The sequence below is a fragment of the Daucus carota genome, chromosome 6, assembly GCF_001625215.2.
Source record: "Daucus carota subsp. sativus chromosome 6, DH1 v3.0, whole genome shotgun sequence".
Classification (NCBI taxonomy): domain Eukaryota; kingdom Viridiplantae; phylum Streptophyta; class Magnoliopsida; order Apiales; family Apiaceae; genus Daucus; species Daucus carota.
In genome coordinates this window covers 31133542-31150595 of record NC_030386.2, presented here as the reverse complement: position 1 = coordinate 31150595, position 17054 = coordinate 31133542, and the positions used below count along the sequence as shown (strand labels likewise).

At 36.0% G+C, this 17054-nt stretch overlaps 4 protein-coding genes across 4 annotated transcripts; 3 read left to right on the top strand and 1 right to left on the bottom strand.

The window, feature by feature from the left end:
- Positions 1 to 764: 764 nt before the first annotated feature.
- LOC108225281 (probable carboxylesterase 2) lies at positions 765 to 3483 on the bottom strand. The gene is made up of 2 exons (XM_017400114.2): positions 3355 to 3483; positions 765 to 1850 (listed from the first exon to the last, which is right to left on the bottom strand). Exon 2 carries the CDS (start codon positions 1832 to 1834, stop codon positions 851 to 853), a length of 984 nt encoding a protein of 327 aa, XP_017255603.1. The 5' UTR covers positions 1835 to 1850; positions 3355 to 3483; the 3' UTR covers positions 765 to 850.
- Positions 3484 to 6260: 2777 nt separating this feature from the next.
- Positions 6261 to 7378, top strand: LOC108226973 (transcription factor MYB77). The gene has a single exon (XM_017401967.2). It carries the CDS (start codon positions 6457 to 6459, stop codon positions 7087 to 7089), a length of 633 nt encoding a protein of 210 aa, XP_017257456.1. The 5' UTR covers positions 6261 to 6456; the 3' UTR covers positions 7090 to 7378.
- Positions 7379 to 7910: 532 nt separating this feature from the next.
- LOC108225350 (protein OSB1, mitochondrial) lies at positions 7911 to 10994 on the top strand. The gene is made up of 4 exons (XM_017400193.2): positions 7911 to 8312; positions 8888 to 9026; positions 10128 to 10209; positions 10517 to 10994. The coding sequence occupies exons 1-4, from the start codon at positions 7930 to 7932 to the stop codon at positions 10792 to 10794; spliced, it is 882 nt and encodes a 293-aa protein (XP_017255682.2). The 5' UTR covers positions 7911 to 7929; the 3' UTR covers positions 10795 to 10994.
- A 140-nt stretch (positions 10995 to 11134) lies between these two features.
- On the top strand, positions 11135 to 16754 carry LOC108228075 (probable disease resistance protein At4g33300). Its single transcript, XM_017403551.2, has 5 exons — positions 11135 to 14229; positions 14454 to 14848; positions 14941 to 15296; positions 15432 to 15637; positions 15749 to 16754. Exons 1-5 carry the CDS (start codon positions 13524 to 13526, stop codon positions 16579 to 16581), a joined length of 2496 nt encoding a protein of 831 aa, XP_017259040.1. The 5' UTR covers positions 11135 to 13523; the 3' UTR covers positions 16582 to 16754.
- Positions 16755 to 17054: the final 300 nt, after the last annotated feature.

Below are 17054 nucleotides of genomic sequence, written 5' to 3'. Positions count from 1 at the left end.
AAATCCGTAGAAAAACACATTACAATGTTTGTTATCTTGTTGAATGTATTATAAAGGCAAAACTATGAGCTGTAAATAGGTCTATAGCGGTGAATAGTAAAGATCAAACTGTTTCCTGACATTCCTTTCAATAGTTTTTTTGCTAATCTGTAACCTGACATTCTGAGCTTCACATTTGTTAAAGAGGTATACTGACATCTTTCAGTTTTTAGTATGCACTGGCTAATAATCTTATAATCATAATATTGATCAAGAGATCAAGTATGCAATATTGAACAAATAAGTGCACCAAAATCTTAACATGTTTAGGGCGCGATTTGGAGTTATCACAGTTAAGGGGTCAAATCTCACTAGCGAAGTGAATTAAGAGCAAATTTGGCCCTTCAAAAACTTGGCTTGGTCAAGTTTGCTGCCTACCCCGGGTTTAGAAGTCCTGGTTCTTCTGGAAAGATTGAACACAAGTCCTTCAAAAAATCAACTTTGTAATTAATTTATGGATATACAGGTATAACATCCACTTCAGAAACATTAATATCTTTACCAATAAAATTTCTCCCTATCACCAGACAAATAATCCTGGAAATCGCCTTCATGTACAGTTGTGTTCTGCGTATATCTCACGTTCCATTAATATTGATTTTGACCGTAAGATTAGTGGATGTGTTTGTTTAAGCTAGATTTCTGAATCGTAGACTTGTTTATGATCACCAATTTCATTGTGCTTTCAAAGTGTTTGTGACCTACCCTTCCCGCGAATTGTCAAGTTCTCCACCAAACCAAATTATCCATAATTAAGTTGTATACAAAACGAAAAGAGAAGGATATAATTCCACAGATGATGATTACAGTATTACATTTGATGGTGTATGAAATTAGCTAAACCCTTAATCATGTTTGCAGCATTTTCACAATCAGGTTTGAATATATGGAAGACATGATCTTCCCCCTGTACATCAATCAACTTCGCCTCTCCTTTCCACTCACTCTTCTTCAATGACTCGTAAAAGAGTACCCCTCTGTCCCTTAATATGTCCTGCTCCGCAACACAAACAAGAACTCGAGCACACCCCAAGTCATTCAAAGGCGGTGCTCCCTCTGCAAAGGGATTCACCAACGGATCATCATTTCCCTTGTCGGATGGACACACGAAAGCCCACCAATTGTCAACAAGCGCCTTGCGAACAGTGTTGGTAAGTTCAGCTCCAATAGGCTCTTTACCCCAGAAGTAAGGGTTGATCATGATCATCCCAACAAGTTTCATCCCTGCTGCTTTTATCTCCATATTCTTGCTACGAAACATCAGTTGGTGGGCTATACTCGCGCCAGCACTGTCTCCTGCTAAGAAAACCTTGTTGAAATCAACGTTGTTTATTAGCCAAGACTCCGAACCAGCACCTGAGGCGTGTGAAGCTGCCCATTTGAGCGCATCCCAGGAGTCATCAAAGGCTATAGGGAGTGGATGTTCAGGAGCTTTTCTATAGTCCACTGAAACAAGAACCACTTTGGCTTCAGCAACTAGATTGTTAATAGAGTAGTGATACCCAGGAAACCTAGGTGATGAGATCATATATGCCCCGCCAGGAAAGTAGACAACTAGAGGCAGCCTTTGACCATCAGCAATAATACTTGGGCGGTATAGCCTAGCGGATACCCCTGTTCCAGGAACGATCATGACATCTTTGGATAAAACACGTGTCCGAGCATCAAGCCCTGGATCACAGACCTCGTATCCGGACAGTCTCCTAACTGTTCCGTCTTTGTACACTCTAATCCACGGTGGAATGTCATGAGCCACCTCTGCTTCTCTCGGATCCACCGAAAATGTGTTATCCATGTGATTAGTATAAACACTGAGAAAAAGATGTGAAGAGGATGTAGGTAGAAAAAGAATGAATCAGGTATACGATATGCATAAAAATCAAAACATTATATAGTAGCATGTCAAGACAATTACATGATTGGACAAACGTGATTCTTGGTAGTTCAAAATTCAGAATGACAAGAAATGGAGAGAATTTCAAAATGATCATGCTAATTTATTAATATTTAAGACGAAAAGGTCAAGCACTCAAGCTTCCCTATCAACTACCAAGTCGGTTTATAAAAAAAAAAAAAAAAAATAAAGGCTATGATAAATACTCTGTATATACTAAAAGGCGAGTAGACTGCTGTCATTTTTGGAAGAAAATGGTTTATATGCGTAAGAAAAACAATATACACATTTAATGAAAGAAATGTAGAAGATGCATTTTAGCCAAAAAATTCCTCCTCAAAGGCTACAGAACAAACATGGTAAGAACCGATGTTGATACTTAAAAAGAGCAAGTGCAATCGTTTGTATCAACCCAGTATTGTTGACAACACAAACTGAACAGTATTGTTTGTATCAATAGTCCGTTAATCCGACCTAATATCCGAAACCATCGGATCCAATACCCGAAATATTGAGTGGGCTTATTTCAGTCCGGCAAAAGGGTTTTTTTAAGGAAATAATGGGCACTACTTCTTGTTTTACTGTTTATATACTAAGGAAAACGGTTTTTTTAGGGAAATATGGGGCACTACTTCTTGTTTTATTGTTTATGTACTAGGGAAAATGCTAGGTACCTCAAAAACTACTCCTAAACTTTTTCCCCAAATTCACATGGCAATGTATGATTGGTTCATCTCACCCTAATAATAATAGGACTCCCTGTATGCACATCGAACCAATTAAAATTAGACATATGTCTGTCACGTCATTTGGTAAAACGTCACATTTTGGGAACAAATTGCGTAGCATTACACTCATCCTCTTGAACAAATGACGCCTATTCACTCCCAGATTTGGGCCAGATTTCCTATAAACATGTCATTGTAAATGATGAGAAGAATGGGGACCAGCTGCAACTCGTTTGCAACTACAATCAGAAGTTGGTTTGTTAGTATATGGTATAGCGAACTTCAAATTTTGCGGCTGCTGAAGAAATTGTAGTTGTAAATAATCTGAATTCAAATTTTGCGGCTGCTAAAGAAATAGTAGTTGTACTGTCTGAAATATTGAAAACAAGTTTGGATATTAACGTGTGATTATTAAAGATTTATGCGTCTAGAGACTTGATTGGGCGACGCTGAAGTGTTTACTGGTACTCTGGTAGCTACAATTGAACGTATGTGCAAGGATGCGGTGATGATAAGTGATAACCTTGTCTCTCTGTGTTTCAGGCTTCAGGGGTCCGTCGGGTAACTATGATGCTTCAGATTATGAGATAGATGCGTGGAAAATGAGATGCGCCTAAATTTATATGCATGCTTGTTGAAGAGGTTAGCGATGAATGAACTGGGAAAAGAGAGCATAAAGCAAAGAGAATTTACCTTGACCTTGGAGTTCAGCTCCACGAAACAATTGGTCAGCCGGTCAGACGCAAGGACATTTGGAATTCGGGTGAAGAAGAAACTTGCTAATTTTTTAAGCTCAATCGGAACATTTGTTCTAAAAATCGGTTTATCACGATTAACCCGGTTTCATAATTTGTCGAATTGATTAAATCTCTGATTATTCAATTAATCACCCAACAAAATCGTATCTGGGTTCAAATCGGCTGGTCCAATTAAATAAGTTTTAAAATAAAAAAATTCATAGGTCTAAATATTTCAGATATAATATTATAAGATAGTATCGTATAGATTTGAACTGATTAAAAAAAGTTTAATTAAAAAAATTTGTAGTCAGTATAAACATTCCAGTATCTTACACCAAGAATGACAACATAGGTCGGCTTTTTTAACATTTTAAATTGCTTTTAACTTTTATATATCACTTGACAAAAAAATAGAAATATTTTTTTTGAATTTTGACAGTCAGAAACGCTAGCTTTTTTTTAGAACTTTTTAGTGATTTATATTTTTATTATAAAATTTTTAACGTGTAATAAATTTTATTTATTAATAACATTTCTTGTATTTTAATAATTTTATTTTTTTAATAATAAATTAAAATTACCAAACACTCTATTGACTTATAAGTTAAATTATTCAATCATTTTTCTAATAATCTATAAATCAAGTTCATTTATGATTTGTAATCCTTTTTTATTTTAAATAATAGATTATTTTTTTTAGGTTGGCTAAACAGTCCCATAGACTGGATTTAAATTAAAATAGGCCCCTCCTCACAACAGACAGCAGGAAATAATAAGCACCGCCCCATTGTGATTGTGAAATGAAAGAATCTGGATTCGTACAGTAGATGAATTCGCTAGCTAATTAGTAGAAGAAATACTTGTAGAAGCTAGGGGTGTACACGGTTCGGGTTGGGCGGGTTGATAAAATTTATTGACCCAACCCAATTAAGTCGGTTTTTCAAAATTTCAACCCAACCCGAACCGTATAAATTTGTAACCCAAACCAATTTGTAGTACTTCGGTTTGATTCGGTTGAGTTAATAGATATTATAAATTGTTGCTCAACTCTTTACTCCCCTATGCATACCAATATAATCACATCAGACTACTCGATAAAACTGAAACATGTAACTTAAATATTTTATAATAAATTTTCTGAGGTAGGTTAAGAAACTTTACCTTCGGAAACATTGCAGAAGATATACCATTTTGTGAACAATGATCATATACTTGTAACACTAATCACTAATTTAGACAACATGATATATTTAAAATATATTCGAGGTGCTGGGCTATGCATATATATATAATATTTAAAATATTTTATTTTTTATTCGGTTGGTTTGGTTCGGCTTAAAAATATTCAAACCCGTAACCAACCCAATTAAGTCGGGTTTATATTTTTTTAAACCAAATACATATCGGGTTGAAAAAATTCGGATTGGTTCGGTCGAAAAGTGATCGGTTCGGGTTGGTTTGGTCGGTTTTACCGAACCATGTAACCCCTAGTAGAAGCTTAAAATTAACCAAGTGTTAGACAACTTTAACTGAGAAGAGTGCTTTTTTTATAATTATCATTCTGTTACCCTCTCTTTAGTTCAGGTTTCACACTTGGTGTGCTCTCGTTACTTGGACCCTTGCACATGTTTTAGTGTTTGCTTAAAAATATAGTTTCAAGTGTTCAACCCTACGCTTCTGACAAATAGTAATCTCATCATCACCGCAAAATCTCGACAAATGAATAAATTCGACTGAATTTATTTATAGATTTTGTTTAAGTGTTTGCTCATGAGTCGTGGAGTTGTCTATACGGTAATACGGGTGGACTAAATTGAAATCGGTAAGAAATTATGTTTCGATGATATTGATTATATTAATTGGTTGTAATTTAAAAATAATATATTATTAATATTGTAGATTCCTATAAATAGAATATATCATTTAATGATACGTAATTTTGCTATAAATTTTTATAGGTAAAATTCGACAAATATAATAATTCTTGAAATTTGGCTACAATTGTAATTAAGTGGAGAGTATGCTTTTCTTCAACGTGCCAACTCATTTTTTAAGTAGAGGATTTTGACGATGGAAGTTGCTCTTGTATCTACTAACCTCTCTCCATTTGATATTAAAAATTCGTACCTTTTGAATGAGTTGCTGAATTTCGAAATATTATTCCCCAAACAAGAGGAGCTACGTATTTATAATAAATTATATCATGTTTAATATCAAAAAACCACCGACCAACAACTCCTAAATAGGATATAAATAAATAAATTATGCTCATAAAGATATATGAATATACTTGAAATCCGACAAATTCTAAATTACATACAAATTACATGAAATGTATATTTCACATTAAATTTAGTATCTCATTTTTTGCTTATAAAATTTACACTTTTACGGAGTTGTGAATAATTTTTAAATTAAAAAATGTGTTATTTTTAAATTTTGTAACTAGGTCAGAGAATGCTTTTATCTAACAAGAATAAGGCTAGATTGGTTTCAAAAAAAGAAAAGAATAAGGCTAGATTAGCTAACTACTGTAGCTAAATAAAAACATATTCGGTAATGGAGTTAGAGATTCCTTGTACGAAGACAAAATGATAGTAGAGTACGGATAATCATTCGATTTAAATTCCTTGAGACGACCTCAGTAACCTGGTTCAATGAATTTCATGGAATGAAGTCACTAAATCCTAACATGTCTGGAGATTTTTCCCTTGGCTAATTAACAATGTCTCCATTCAGTCCTTTACTAAAAAACAAAGCACCCGCCGCTACATAAAATCTTCTAACAGACACAAAATCCCAAATAAGTGCACCAAAATCTAAACAATACTCCTGGTTAGAACTTAAAAACACCTACCAACTCTACAAAAAGGTAGTTACCAAGAACCCACCTAGAGTATATTTCTCCTCTTGCCTCCCAGCTTTTAAGTCCCAAGTGCATGAACCAATTCTCACTCAACTCTATATAAACACAACTTACATTCTAATCCAACAGTACTCCAAGCTCTCTGACTAAATTCACTACATTGTCAAAAACTCCTTTCATTCTAAAAAAATGGAGCCATTCAACATTTCTTTCTCTGTACATACTTCATCCGATTCATCCTCGTCAGACTCTTCGTCAAGTTGTACTAAAGCTCCGGGCAATGTGGATAAGGGTGAGAAGATTAGGGGCCCGTGGAGCGCGGAGGAGGACAAGATTTTGTCCCAACTCGTTGAACGATTCGGGGCTAAAAATTGGTCACTGATTAGTAAATACATTAAGGGCAGGTCCGGGAAGTCGTGTCGTTTACGGTGGTGCAACCAGCTGAGCCCGGATGTTCAGCACCGTCCATTTTCTCAAGCCGAGGATGAGATGATTTTAGCAGCTCATGAAAAATATGGAAATAGATGGGCCACCATTGCGCGATTACTTCCTGGACGGACTGACAATGCAGTGAAGAATCACTGGAACTCGACGCTAAAAAGACGTAGACAAGGGAATAATGAAAATGAACAAAATCGGTCTAGTGAAGATGAGGCTAGGGAAGTCGCAAACGCAATGGATGTGGGAAATGTAGAATGTGGTGCATCAGGCTCCGGGGACATGAATGTGGACCCGAATGAGGTTGATCCCATGACGGTTCTTACGCTGGCTCCGCCGGGGTCTAGTAGTGGTGGATTGCCGGAGCAGCGGGGAGATAGATAAATAAAAAGACCCCGAAGTGTTTCGGGATGCAATGAGGAATGTACGTGATTGCAAGCTAAGGGAAGTAAGAGATCGAGTATGTGAGGATGTCAGAAGGTTCGGGTAATAAATGATAAGTAGATGTTGCAGTAATGTGTTTATTTTATTGGCATTAGTGTGGCAGAAAGAATTATATCCTTCTGTAAAGTTGACATAAGCCACTTACTGTAAGTTTTAAGCACAGTAAAATAGAAACACAGTATGTTAATTGTCTCAAACTCATTGGTGTGGTGTACATACATACTGGGCGAAAGGGCTGAAATTAAGCTCGCAAAAAATATGTGATTCATTTTATTTCATTTTATACGTATAAGATCCTTACAAAAAAAAATAATAAATTATACGTATAAGATACTTCACTCACAAGTATGTATCACAAAAATTATATTTTACATATGATACTTCACAAAAATTAACCCCATTATTATTTTTATGAGAAAAAAGGTTATTTTTAACCTCTACTCTTTCTCTGGTACCAAAACTAGATTAGCTCCTGGCCTTTCAAAAATCTTACCATTCTTATACTTATCATTTTTTATCATCTTTCTAAGAAACTCAAATATTACATTAGTGTATTTATATTTACCTAAGTTTTTTTTTTGAAAGAATTTAAATAAGTTGTTTGTCAAAGTATCTGATTTATTATTATAAAAAAGGCCCACAATATTAAAATCCGAATAATGGCCCAATTCGAAACTTCAGTACCTGATAAGCCCAAGAAGCAAAGCTCCACAAGCCCAAGAAGCCTCCAAACAGTATAAAGTAAAACCCATTGGGGATGGGTGACCCGACCCTCCTGCCATGGCCACTGTTTGGCGCTCAATTTTTGGGCAAAGAAACAGAGGCAGCTCCTTTCTTGTTTTCTTTCATTCTTCTTCGCTTATGAGCCGTTCCTTCAGATCATCATCGTCATCATCGTTATCGTACAATACAGCAAAGCTAGTTAATCAAATCAGCGATGACGGGACTGAGTTAACGGCGTACGAACGCGCCCTCAAATATAAGCGACCGTCCACTATAAAGTATCAAGAAGAATTAAGTAACTCAGTGAGTCTGATTGGAGTTGTGACTCGTCCTATTTGCCCTGTCAAAAGCAAGAGCGGAGGGGGTGATTTAGGTGCTTACACTGTTCTCAAAGTTAACAACACATTGTCCTCTTGTCAAACAACTCGTCGTCATACTTGGTATGACATTCTCTTGCCTTATTTTTGTATGGGTGTATATATGTTAGTAGTAATTTATACTCCTTTATACTAGTGTTTAGGGTTTTCGAGGTTCTGTTAGATTTGGTGTAATTATATGCAAGTTGTTCTGTCATTGTTCGAATTAGTCAAATACAATCAGTGAAATAATTTTCCTAATTTAGATTAATCATTATCAGATTTAGGTCCGTGATTGATGTTTGCTTACAAATTGAGTTCTTGCACTTATCATATGCTTTCTCTATCTATGTTTCCTCTACATTCCTGTTAATTGGTTAATTATGAAATTTAGTTGCAGATACATTATAGTTTTCTATTTTCTGGCGTGCTGTACGATGTCAACATACTACTGATTGCATACTGCTTCTCAAGGCATTATGGATTGAATTGTTGTGTTTGTATATATATCATGCTCTCTGCCTTGTGTTTTCGTCCATTCTATGATAGGCTACATGTCCTGTATACAACCTATTATAATCGTGCATAATCTACTTAAATTTGCTGGTTTTAATGTTCTATTCGTGATACCACTAACACACCCTGTGTATTATAAGCAGGATCTTACTCAGTATGTGGGGCAAGATGGCACAAATATGCATCACTCATCTCAAATTGGATGATCTTGTCTATGTTTCAGGTCATCTGGGATCATATTCCAAAGCTGATAAGAACGGGATTCCAAATACAAGCTACAAGGTTTGGATCGTGCAGCTTCTTGCTCTTCTTATTTTTTTTTTAAAAAAACTAACCATTAAAATGTTGTCCCAGAATGTTTGAATTTCCCTATACAAGAAAAAAGAATGTTTGAATTTTTTAAGAAAGGTTGCCCTACTATCATTAGGTAACGAGGATACTTGTGTCTTGACCAGACAACCCTTGTTAAATACTAATGTTGTTGGGCAAATGGTGTGTATTACACAGTTTTTAATTAGAAAACTATAAAAACAGTGTTATTCTAAATTTCTAATACTAAGGCTGTGAACTATTTTTAGTGAATTCTTTGCAGCAAGTAGATAGCAACCATATTGAGTGTAAAAATGTCAAGCTTTCTCTGTTGAGACTTTGACATTTGCACTTGCGGTGGCATGCGGTAGACGACAGAAGTTGAATAGATGTACAAATATGTTAGTACAGCTAATTTGTTTCTTACCATTATCATTGAGAATTAATACCAGCATGTTTTTACTTCTCAATCAATTTAAGTAGTGAAGTGCTGGTAATATATGGATTGCAGACTTCAATCATATAGTGATTACAAATGAGAGCATTCCACTTCTTTCAATATAATGGGCATAAAGTGACATTAATATATCAACTTATAATTTCCTCCCAGCCTTGGTATCATGCTTCTTGCATTCTTGGGAGACATATTGCACGTTCGTTAGCTGAAGAGTATACTAGCATAAGGTCAGATTTGAATCTTCTGAGTGTTTTCATATAATGAAATTGTTCCAGTTGACCAATCTGTTGGAGTCAAAATTACTATCAAAAAGGAAGCTTCAACACTGAATGCTACACTTGTTAAGATTTAGCTTCAATTGAGCTCAGCTGAAGTGTATTACATATGTTAATGGTTTCATTATTCGTTGTTGCGTAATTAGTAATTACCTCCCATGCATGTCCAAACCATATGTGAAATCAAGACACAGAATGGGTAGTCATTCTATATTTTGCTGCTGCAAGCTGATCATTCTTGACCTTAGTGTAACTCACAGATCCAAGGATCTCAGTCTTTCTATCATATTAATTATTTTTTTTCTGGATTTAATATATTCATCATGATTATGTTTTGTGCAGGTTAATGTAATGAATATAAATTACGTACAATCTCACAGACAAGCTCCGGTATGTGAGAGAGCTAAACAATCCAGAGTAGAAGGTACATTTCAGATGTCTAATTGAGGGGAAAATACAATTTTCCACTTTTAGCTTTGATAGTCTTCCAATTTTTTGCACAACAAGGTTTTTCTTTTCAGTAAATTGTGTACTAGGTAGGGAAAGAATTAAATAGTGAACTGCTTACACTTGCCAAGAAATTTAGTAAAAACGTCTTCTTAGACATTAGCATTGATCATATATTACAATGTTTTATGCACGTAGGTGTATCTGATCTCATGTCAAATAACTCTAGTTGCAGATGTTTTATTTTTATTTCATCGCTTGCTGTTTTCTATAATGGTTTGCAGATTTAGCTGTAACTAGCTTGGATAGATACAATGACCGACTGCACTTGTGGCAAGTTTATTTTGCCAATCCACTTGAGTGGTTTGATAATAGAAATAGTAAGAAGAGTCCTCACCATCCAGATTTCAGACACAAGGATACTGGTGAAGTTTTATGGCTGAAGCACAATGATCCTCCATGGATCCGGAAACAACTAGAGCTGCAGGATTCTAGATTGGCAGGACGGCAAATAAGTGTAAGTTCTGATTTGACTTCACTGGTATATGATGATTTTGCATAGCGTATCACCTCATAAGACTAGTAGAATTCGGTAGCAACTGTAGATCATGATCTTGTGTTGTCAGCCATGTAGAATTATAAAAGATTAATGTTTGATGCTGATCAAGAAACTTTTAGGGTTTGCAGACATTGGTCTCATAGTTAGAAAAGGTCATTGTACATCCAAGAGATATTATAACAGTATAGATTATGGTTCTTAGATAGACAGTTCCATACTTTACTTAATCATTCCACGCCCAGTGTAATTAGATGGGCTGGTCTGTTTAATCTGTACGGTGTTCTGATTACTGATAACTAGTAGTAGTTTTTGGTAATGACATCGATAACTACCTAAGCAAACAAGGTGGTATACATAATCTGTAATTCATAAAAGATGGCACAAACGGCTGTGAAAATTTTATTGTTCCAGCCCCACTGGCTGGGTGCTTTGTGAAATGATGCACTATTATACTACAGTAGATTAAAGTGGAGACTGATTGGGAACCCCCTTCTGCACTTGGGAGTAATTCTAGGGTTGGAAGATGATCTTTATTCCCCTGCATGCAATAAGATTCTACAACATTAGAACGAATTTAACATTCATAAATTATGTGAAGAGGGAAAAAGAAAGATGTAAAAGTGATGCAGGAGAGTTTTAGGTGCATGTCGAGACCATAATGCATAGCAAAAAAAACTTTTACGTAACTGCATGACCATGTCGATGTGGATTACATGATCATTCAAAATAGGAAAAACTCGCTAGCTAAAGATTGAAGACCACGTATGGTGCATGATCATGCCTGTAATTTTTCAATTCATATTTGATTTTAATTAGGATTTCTTTTTATTTTATTTTAGGATTTTATATCCCTGTATAAACAACATTACGATGTAACATATGATGACTTTTAATTGCAAAAAAACGTAAAAAGAAGTTTTTGACTTTATCTTTTTCTTGTGAATTTAAGAAACCCATTGTGAATTCAAGATTTTAAGTTTAGGATTTCTCGTGCAAGTCTTTTTAGGATTAATGCTTGTTTTTCTTATGATTCCGTGTCTGTTTTTCTTACATTTCTGTATTATTAGAGTACGTACTTAAAATTTGGTTCCGGTCCGACCCCATTTATAATCTGATATACCCCTGTTATTAGATTTATATATTCGTTTTGATTCGGTGTTTAAAAAAAACAAATTGCCTCACCCGATTGATCCATCAATATACAAGGAGAGAGATCAGTGTAGGGTGAGCAATTATCGAATTCCATTGGTAGACAGCAAACCGCGTTGCGGGGGGCAAAGACGCATTCTTCTGTCCTTTGAGTTTTGATTACATACAGATATGGAGGAGTCAATCAGATGCGATAGCTTTTGTTTGTTTGACTGTCGTGTCAATTTCAGTTGTTCGTAGTGTTTGGTGCGGAGGGCAGACCAGAGCATTTAAATAAAGAAATTGATGACACTAACAAGCCTAAGGAATATCTATACCCAATGCTTTATTTTTTAATTATTTCGATAAATATGGGAATTGATAGTGTGTGTTCACATTGGTTTCACACGCCGAAAGGCTTTTGTAACATTGTTTACTTAAATAATTTTGTAGGACACCGGTTCGCCTCTAATTTGTAAGTCTTATAAGCCTACATTGTCAAAAAAAAGAAAAAGAATAAGTCAATTAGTCAGATACTACATTTTTAGATAATTATGAATTAATCAATTAAGAACACAAATCTGTTTTGAATACCTTCTGAAGCAGACAACTGTCTTTGTTTTTACATTGAAAGACACATCACTTGCACTCCCGGTCATATATATATATATAGGGTCCTACTCTGGTATAAACCATCTTAGCGTACAAACTACAAACTAAAATTAAAAAGTCTCTAAATCAAATCGAAATATAGCACATATGGTATGGAAATTGATCGTTGCGAGATGAACAAAAATACAGTGAAGTCGGATTTCAAAAAAAGTTCACCGATTAACGGGAAAATTCAAATTAAAAACGGAGGGCAATCTGCGGATCATGTGTGACAGGATGTATATTAACTGGTGTGTGGTTGCCTCTGCGGGGCCATTGGATTAGATTCATCCAAGGGCTTATATTGAGTTTGTAGTTTGTACACTAACTTAGTTTGTATTTGAGCACTTCCCTATATATATATAATAAGTACACTTTAATGAAAATCATATTAACCAAAATTATTACGAAAATGAAAAATTAATGCAATAATTTGGTTTTGATTTATGTTGATTTTTAACTTCAATGTTGTATTCTATCCGTCAACATGAACGATCATTTTCTTTGACTGAGAAATTATAGCCGGAAGACACTTGTCTTTTAAGTTGAAAGACACTTCTCCTTCTAGGTTTAATTTTTAGCTGGACGAGATAATATATCCTGATTTTTGGATCGTTCGGCCAAAAAAATGATAGCGGGTTAGAAGGATTTCTGGCCATCTGTCATCTTATAAATATTAAATACTTAAAATTTTAATTTTAATAAAAATATATAATTAATATTATAAAGGAAATTATACTAATAAGAATTATTTTTAGTTATATACCAAGTAAAAACACTATGAATTAAAACTTAACTAACGGCAGCAGCCGGGAAGGGGCATTGTAGTAAATGTACAGAGCACTAGCAAGTAGTAACGTCCTCACTTAGCTAGCTTAGTTGCTACTTATATTAACAACCCTCCATCTCCAAAAAACAAGTGAAACTCGCATTTCACACCGAGTTAAACTCGCATGCCAGATATGGCCGTCACCGATTTCTTCGTCGGAGAAATCGCCACCGAGCTTCTCAAAATGCTCTTCACAATCTCTCGAAAAGCATGCATGTCTAAACCAGCCGCTGAGCATCTCATAGAGACAATCCACCAGCTCCTCCCCATCATTCAAGAAATCAAATACTCCGGCGTGGAGCTCCCCGAAACACGCCAACACCAACTCGACACTGTCTCGGAGTCTCTTCGATCAGGCCGAGAGCTTGCGGAGAAGGTACTCAAGTCTAGCCGCTGGAATGTGTACAAAAACTTGCAGTTGTGCAAGAAGATGGAGAAGCTTGACAAGAATATAAGCAGGTTCTTAAAAGGGCCAATGCAAGCTCATGTGCTGGCTGATGTTCACCATCTCAGGTTCGAGACGGCGGAGAGGTTTGATCGGATTGATCACTCGAATAGGAGGCTGGAGAAGCAGCTTGGAGCTATGAAGATTGGGACAGGGTGTGAGGGTGGAGGGTGGTTGGAGGCAGCGGTGAAGAGGGGAGAGGAAGATCATGAGATGTTTGAGGCCAGTTCGGTGAGTATGGGTGTGGGGTTTCAAGTTGGGAAGAGGAAGGTCAAAGAGATGCTTCTTGAGAGAGATGATTATGCTGCTGTTGGGATTTCTGGGATGGGTGGTAGTGGAAAGACCACTTTGGCTAAAGAGATTTCTAAAGATGATCAAATCAAGAGTAAGTTCTTGATCCTTTTATGTTGGATTATATAAGCTAATTAGCCATTTTGATTTGTACAATTGTGATTTTTAGCTTAATTATAGAGTTTACCAACTATGAATTGGTTATTTGTATTATTGTGACGGTGATTTTAGCTGGTTTGGTTGAAACATGTGATTATCTAGCTATCTGGGATATATTAGGTTGTGTTAAGTGATTTGTGTTCTGTTTTTAACTTGCAGGTTTTTATGGTAACAATATATTTTTCTTGACCGTTTCACAATCTCCAAATGTGGAAGCACTGAAGCAGAAGATTTGGGGAAGTGTATCAGGAGATGTAAATGGTTTTAATGATGTGATCCCTCAGTGGAATTTGAAGTATAATTTCAAGTCTGTTGTAAGAAATCTGATAATTTTGGATGATGTTTGGTCCCTCTCTGTTCTTGAGCAGCTTATCTTGCGGGTTCCTGGGTGCAAAACTCTTGTCGTATCTAGATTTAAGTTTCCCCCTTCCATTATCAACTGCACCTATGAACAGGAATTGTTAAGGCAAGATGAGGCCATCTCCTTGTTTTGCTTCTCTGCGTTTCGCCAGACATCTATACCTTTTGGTACTAATGAGAAACTTGTCAAGCAGGTATAGTGTTGAATTATGTATTATTATATGCATTGCATTTGACCAATTTGATCTGGATTATTATTGATGCTGACTGAGACTGGTTTTAATAGGTTGTAGAGGAGTGTAAGGGGCTTCCCTTGGCCCTTAAAGTGATTGGAGCATCACTAAGAGATCAGCCTGAGATGTTTTGGACTAGTGCTAAGAATAGGTTATCACGTGGACAACCTATATGCGATTCCCATGAAATACAGTTGCTTGAACGAATGAAGTTGAGTATCGACTACTTGTCAAGTAAGGTGAGGGAATGTTTCATGGACCTGGGTTGTTTTCCAGAGGACAAAAAAATACCTTTAGATGTTCTCATAAACATTTGGGTTGAGCTTCATGACATTGATGAGGCGGAAGCATTTGCAATTGTTGTCGAGCTTTCAGACAAGAATTTACTCCACCTAGTGAAAGATGAAAGGTAAGCAGACTGAAAATCTTACATAGTTTTTGTTGATTCTACCATTCAAAAAAATAGGCAGAGGCTCTCACATGATTGTTGATTCTTAATTTCTAATAATCTAATTAAAACATTTTGCCTTTGTTCGTTTGGCAGAGCAGGGGACATGTACAGTAGTTACTTTGAGATATCAGTTTCTCAGCACGACTTGTTAAGAGACCTAGCTATCTATCTAAGCAATCGCAACAGCACAAATCAAAGAAAGCGATTGCTTATGCCCAGAAGAGAACAGACGCTGCCAAAAGATTGGGAGAGGAATATGGATCAGCCATTCGATGCACAGGTTGTTTCAATACATACAGGTATGAAATATAATAAATTACACATCTTTGAAACATTTTGATGAGATACGGCAACATTGTTATTGTTTTTATAAAGTTAGTTTCGCTAACTTGCTTTACAATGTTAAACAGGTGAAATGACAGAGATGGACTGGTTCAATATGGAATTTCCTAAAGCTGAAGTTCTCATTATTAATTTTTCCTCCAGTGAATACGCCCTCCCTCATTTCATCGAAAACATGCCAAAGCTCAGAGCGTTAGTTATAATAAACTATAGCTCATCAAGCGCAGTCCTTCACAATACATCAGTGTTTTCAAATTTGGCCAACTTGACAAGCCTCTGGTTCGAAAAAGTATCTGTTCCTCAGCTACCTTCTGCCACAACTCCCTTCAAGAAGTTGAGAAAGATATCACTAGTCCTGTGCAAGATATCCCCCAGCCATGACCAGTCTAGTTTAGACATGCCCCATCTATTCCCTCGACTCGAAGAGCTAACAATGGATCATTGCATCGATCTAATCGAGCTGCACCCCAGCATCTGTTGCATCAAGAAGCTCAAGAGCTTGAGTATTACCAACTGTGACAGTCTTACTAAACTTCCCCTCGATATAGGTAACTTAAAGTTTCTGCAGATCTTAAGAATTAATGCATGTCCGAATCTGGACAAGCTTCCTCAAGGTATTTGTGAGCTGACACAGCTGAAGTACATCGACATTTCCCAATGTATCAACCTGAGGACCCTCCCTCAGGAGATCGGCAAATGGATATGCCTGGAAAAAATCGATATGAGAGAATGTCCACAGATAAAGGTTCTACCAAAGTCCGCGGTCTCACTACGATCCTTGCTCCGGGTAATCTGCGATGAGGAGATCTCCGTGCAATGGGAAAAATTGTTAAAGGTTATACCAAATCTCTATGTTCAGATTGCAGAGGAATGCTTCAACTTAGACTGGCTAGCTGAGTAAATATCACTTCTTGTATATCTGTAAATATATAATCTAATGAATTAGCCATAGATATGTTGTTTCACTAATAAGTCATGTTAGGCAGTCAGGACTGTGACTGATCTACTAGAAACTCGAATCTAGGATTTATTTATTAATAATTATTAATATTAATCCAAATGGTTGTTAATTTATGGTGCTTGTCGCTATTGCAACTTTTGAACGCCGACAACGCGGCTAAAATAAAAACGTGTTGACTACCCTCAAAATAAAATGGAGAACAGGTCAAAGCTGCATCAATCAGATAATGACAGAACCTAAAATAAACTTTTGACAAGCTTTAAGAACCTCGTGTATATCTCTTCATACTCTATCGAGATTATTTGATTTAAATCTTAACAAATGAAGAAAATTAAAATGAAAATGACAGTTTCCTAACTCCTCCAAGTGAGTCCATGATACCACTCAAGATATAGCAAATCTCAATTTTGAAT

What these genes read in the sequence shown, in the direction of transcription:
- LOC108228075 (XM_017403551.2), top strand. Translation starts at nt 13,524, where the DNA reads ATGCCAGATATGGCCGTCACCGATTTCTTCGTCGGAGAAATCGCCACC. An exon ending in ATGAGAAACTTGTCAAGCAG is followed by an intron (nt 14,849 to 14,940) that starts GTATAGTGTTGA and finishes TGGTTTTAATAG; the next exon opens with GTTGTAGAGGAGTGTAAGGG. An exon ending in CACCTAGTGAAAGATGAAAG is followed by an intron (nt 15,297 to 15,431) that starts GTAAGCAGACTG and finishes TTCGTTTGGCAG; the next exon opens with AGCAGGGGACATGTACAGTA.
- LOC108225350 (XM_017400193.2), top strand. Translation starts at nt 7,930, where the DNA reads ATGGCCACTGTTTGGCGCTCAATTTTTGGGCAAAGAAACAGAGGCAGC. An exon ending in TTCCAAATACAAGCTACAAG is followed by an intron (nt 9,027 to 10,127) that starts GTTTGGATCGTG and finishes TGTTTTGTGCAG; the next exon opens with GTTAATGTAATGAATATAAA. An exon ending in TAAACAATCCAGAGTAGAAG is followed by an intron (nt 10,210 to 10,516) that starts GTACATTTCAGA and finishes AATGGTTTGCAG; the next exon opens with ATTTAGCTGTAACTAGCTTG.
- LOC108226973 (XM_017401967.2), top strand. Translation starts at nt 6,457, where the DNA reads ATGGAGCCATTCAACATTTCTTTCTCTGTACATACTTCATCCGATTCA.
- LOC108225281 (XM_017400114.2), bottom strand. Translation starts at nt 1,834, where the DNA reads ATGGATAACACATTTTCGGTGGATCCGAGAGAAGCAGAGGTGGCTCAT.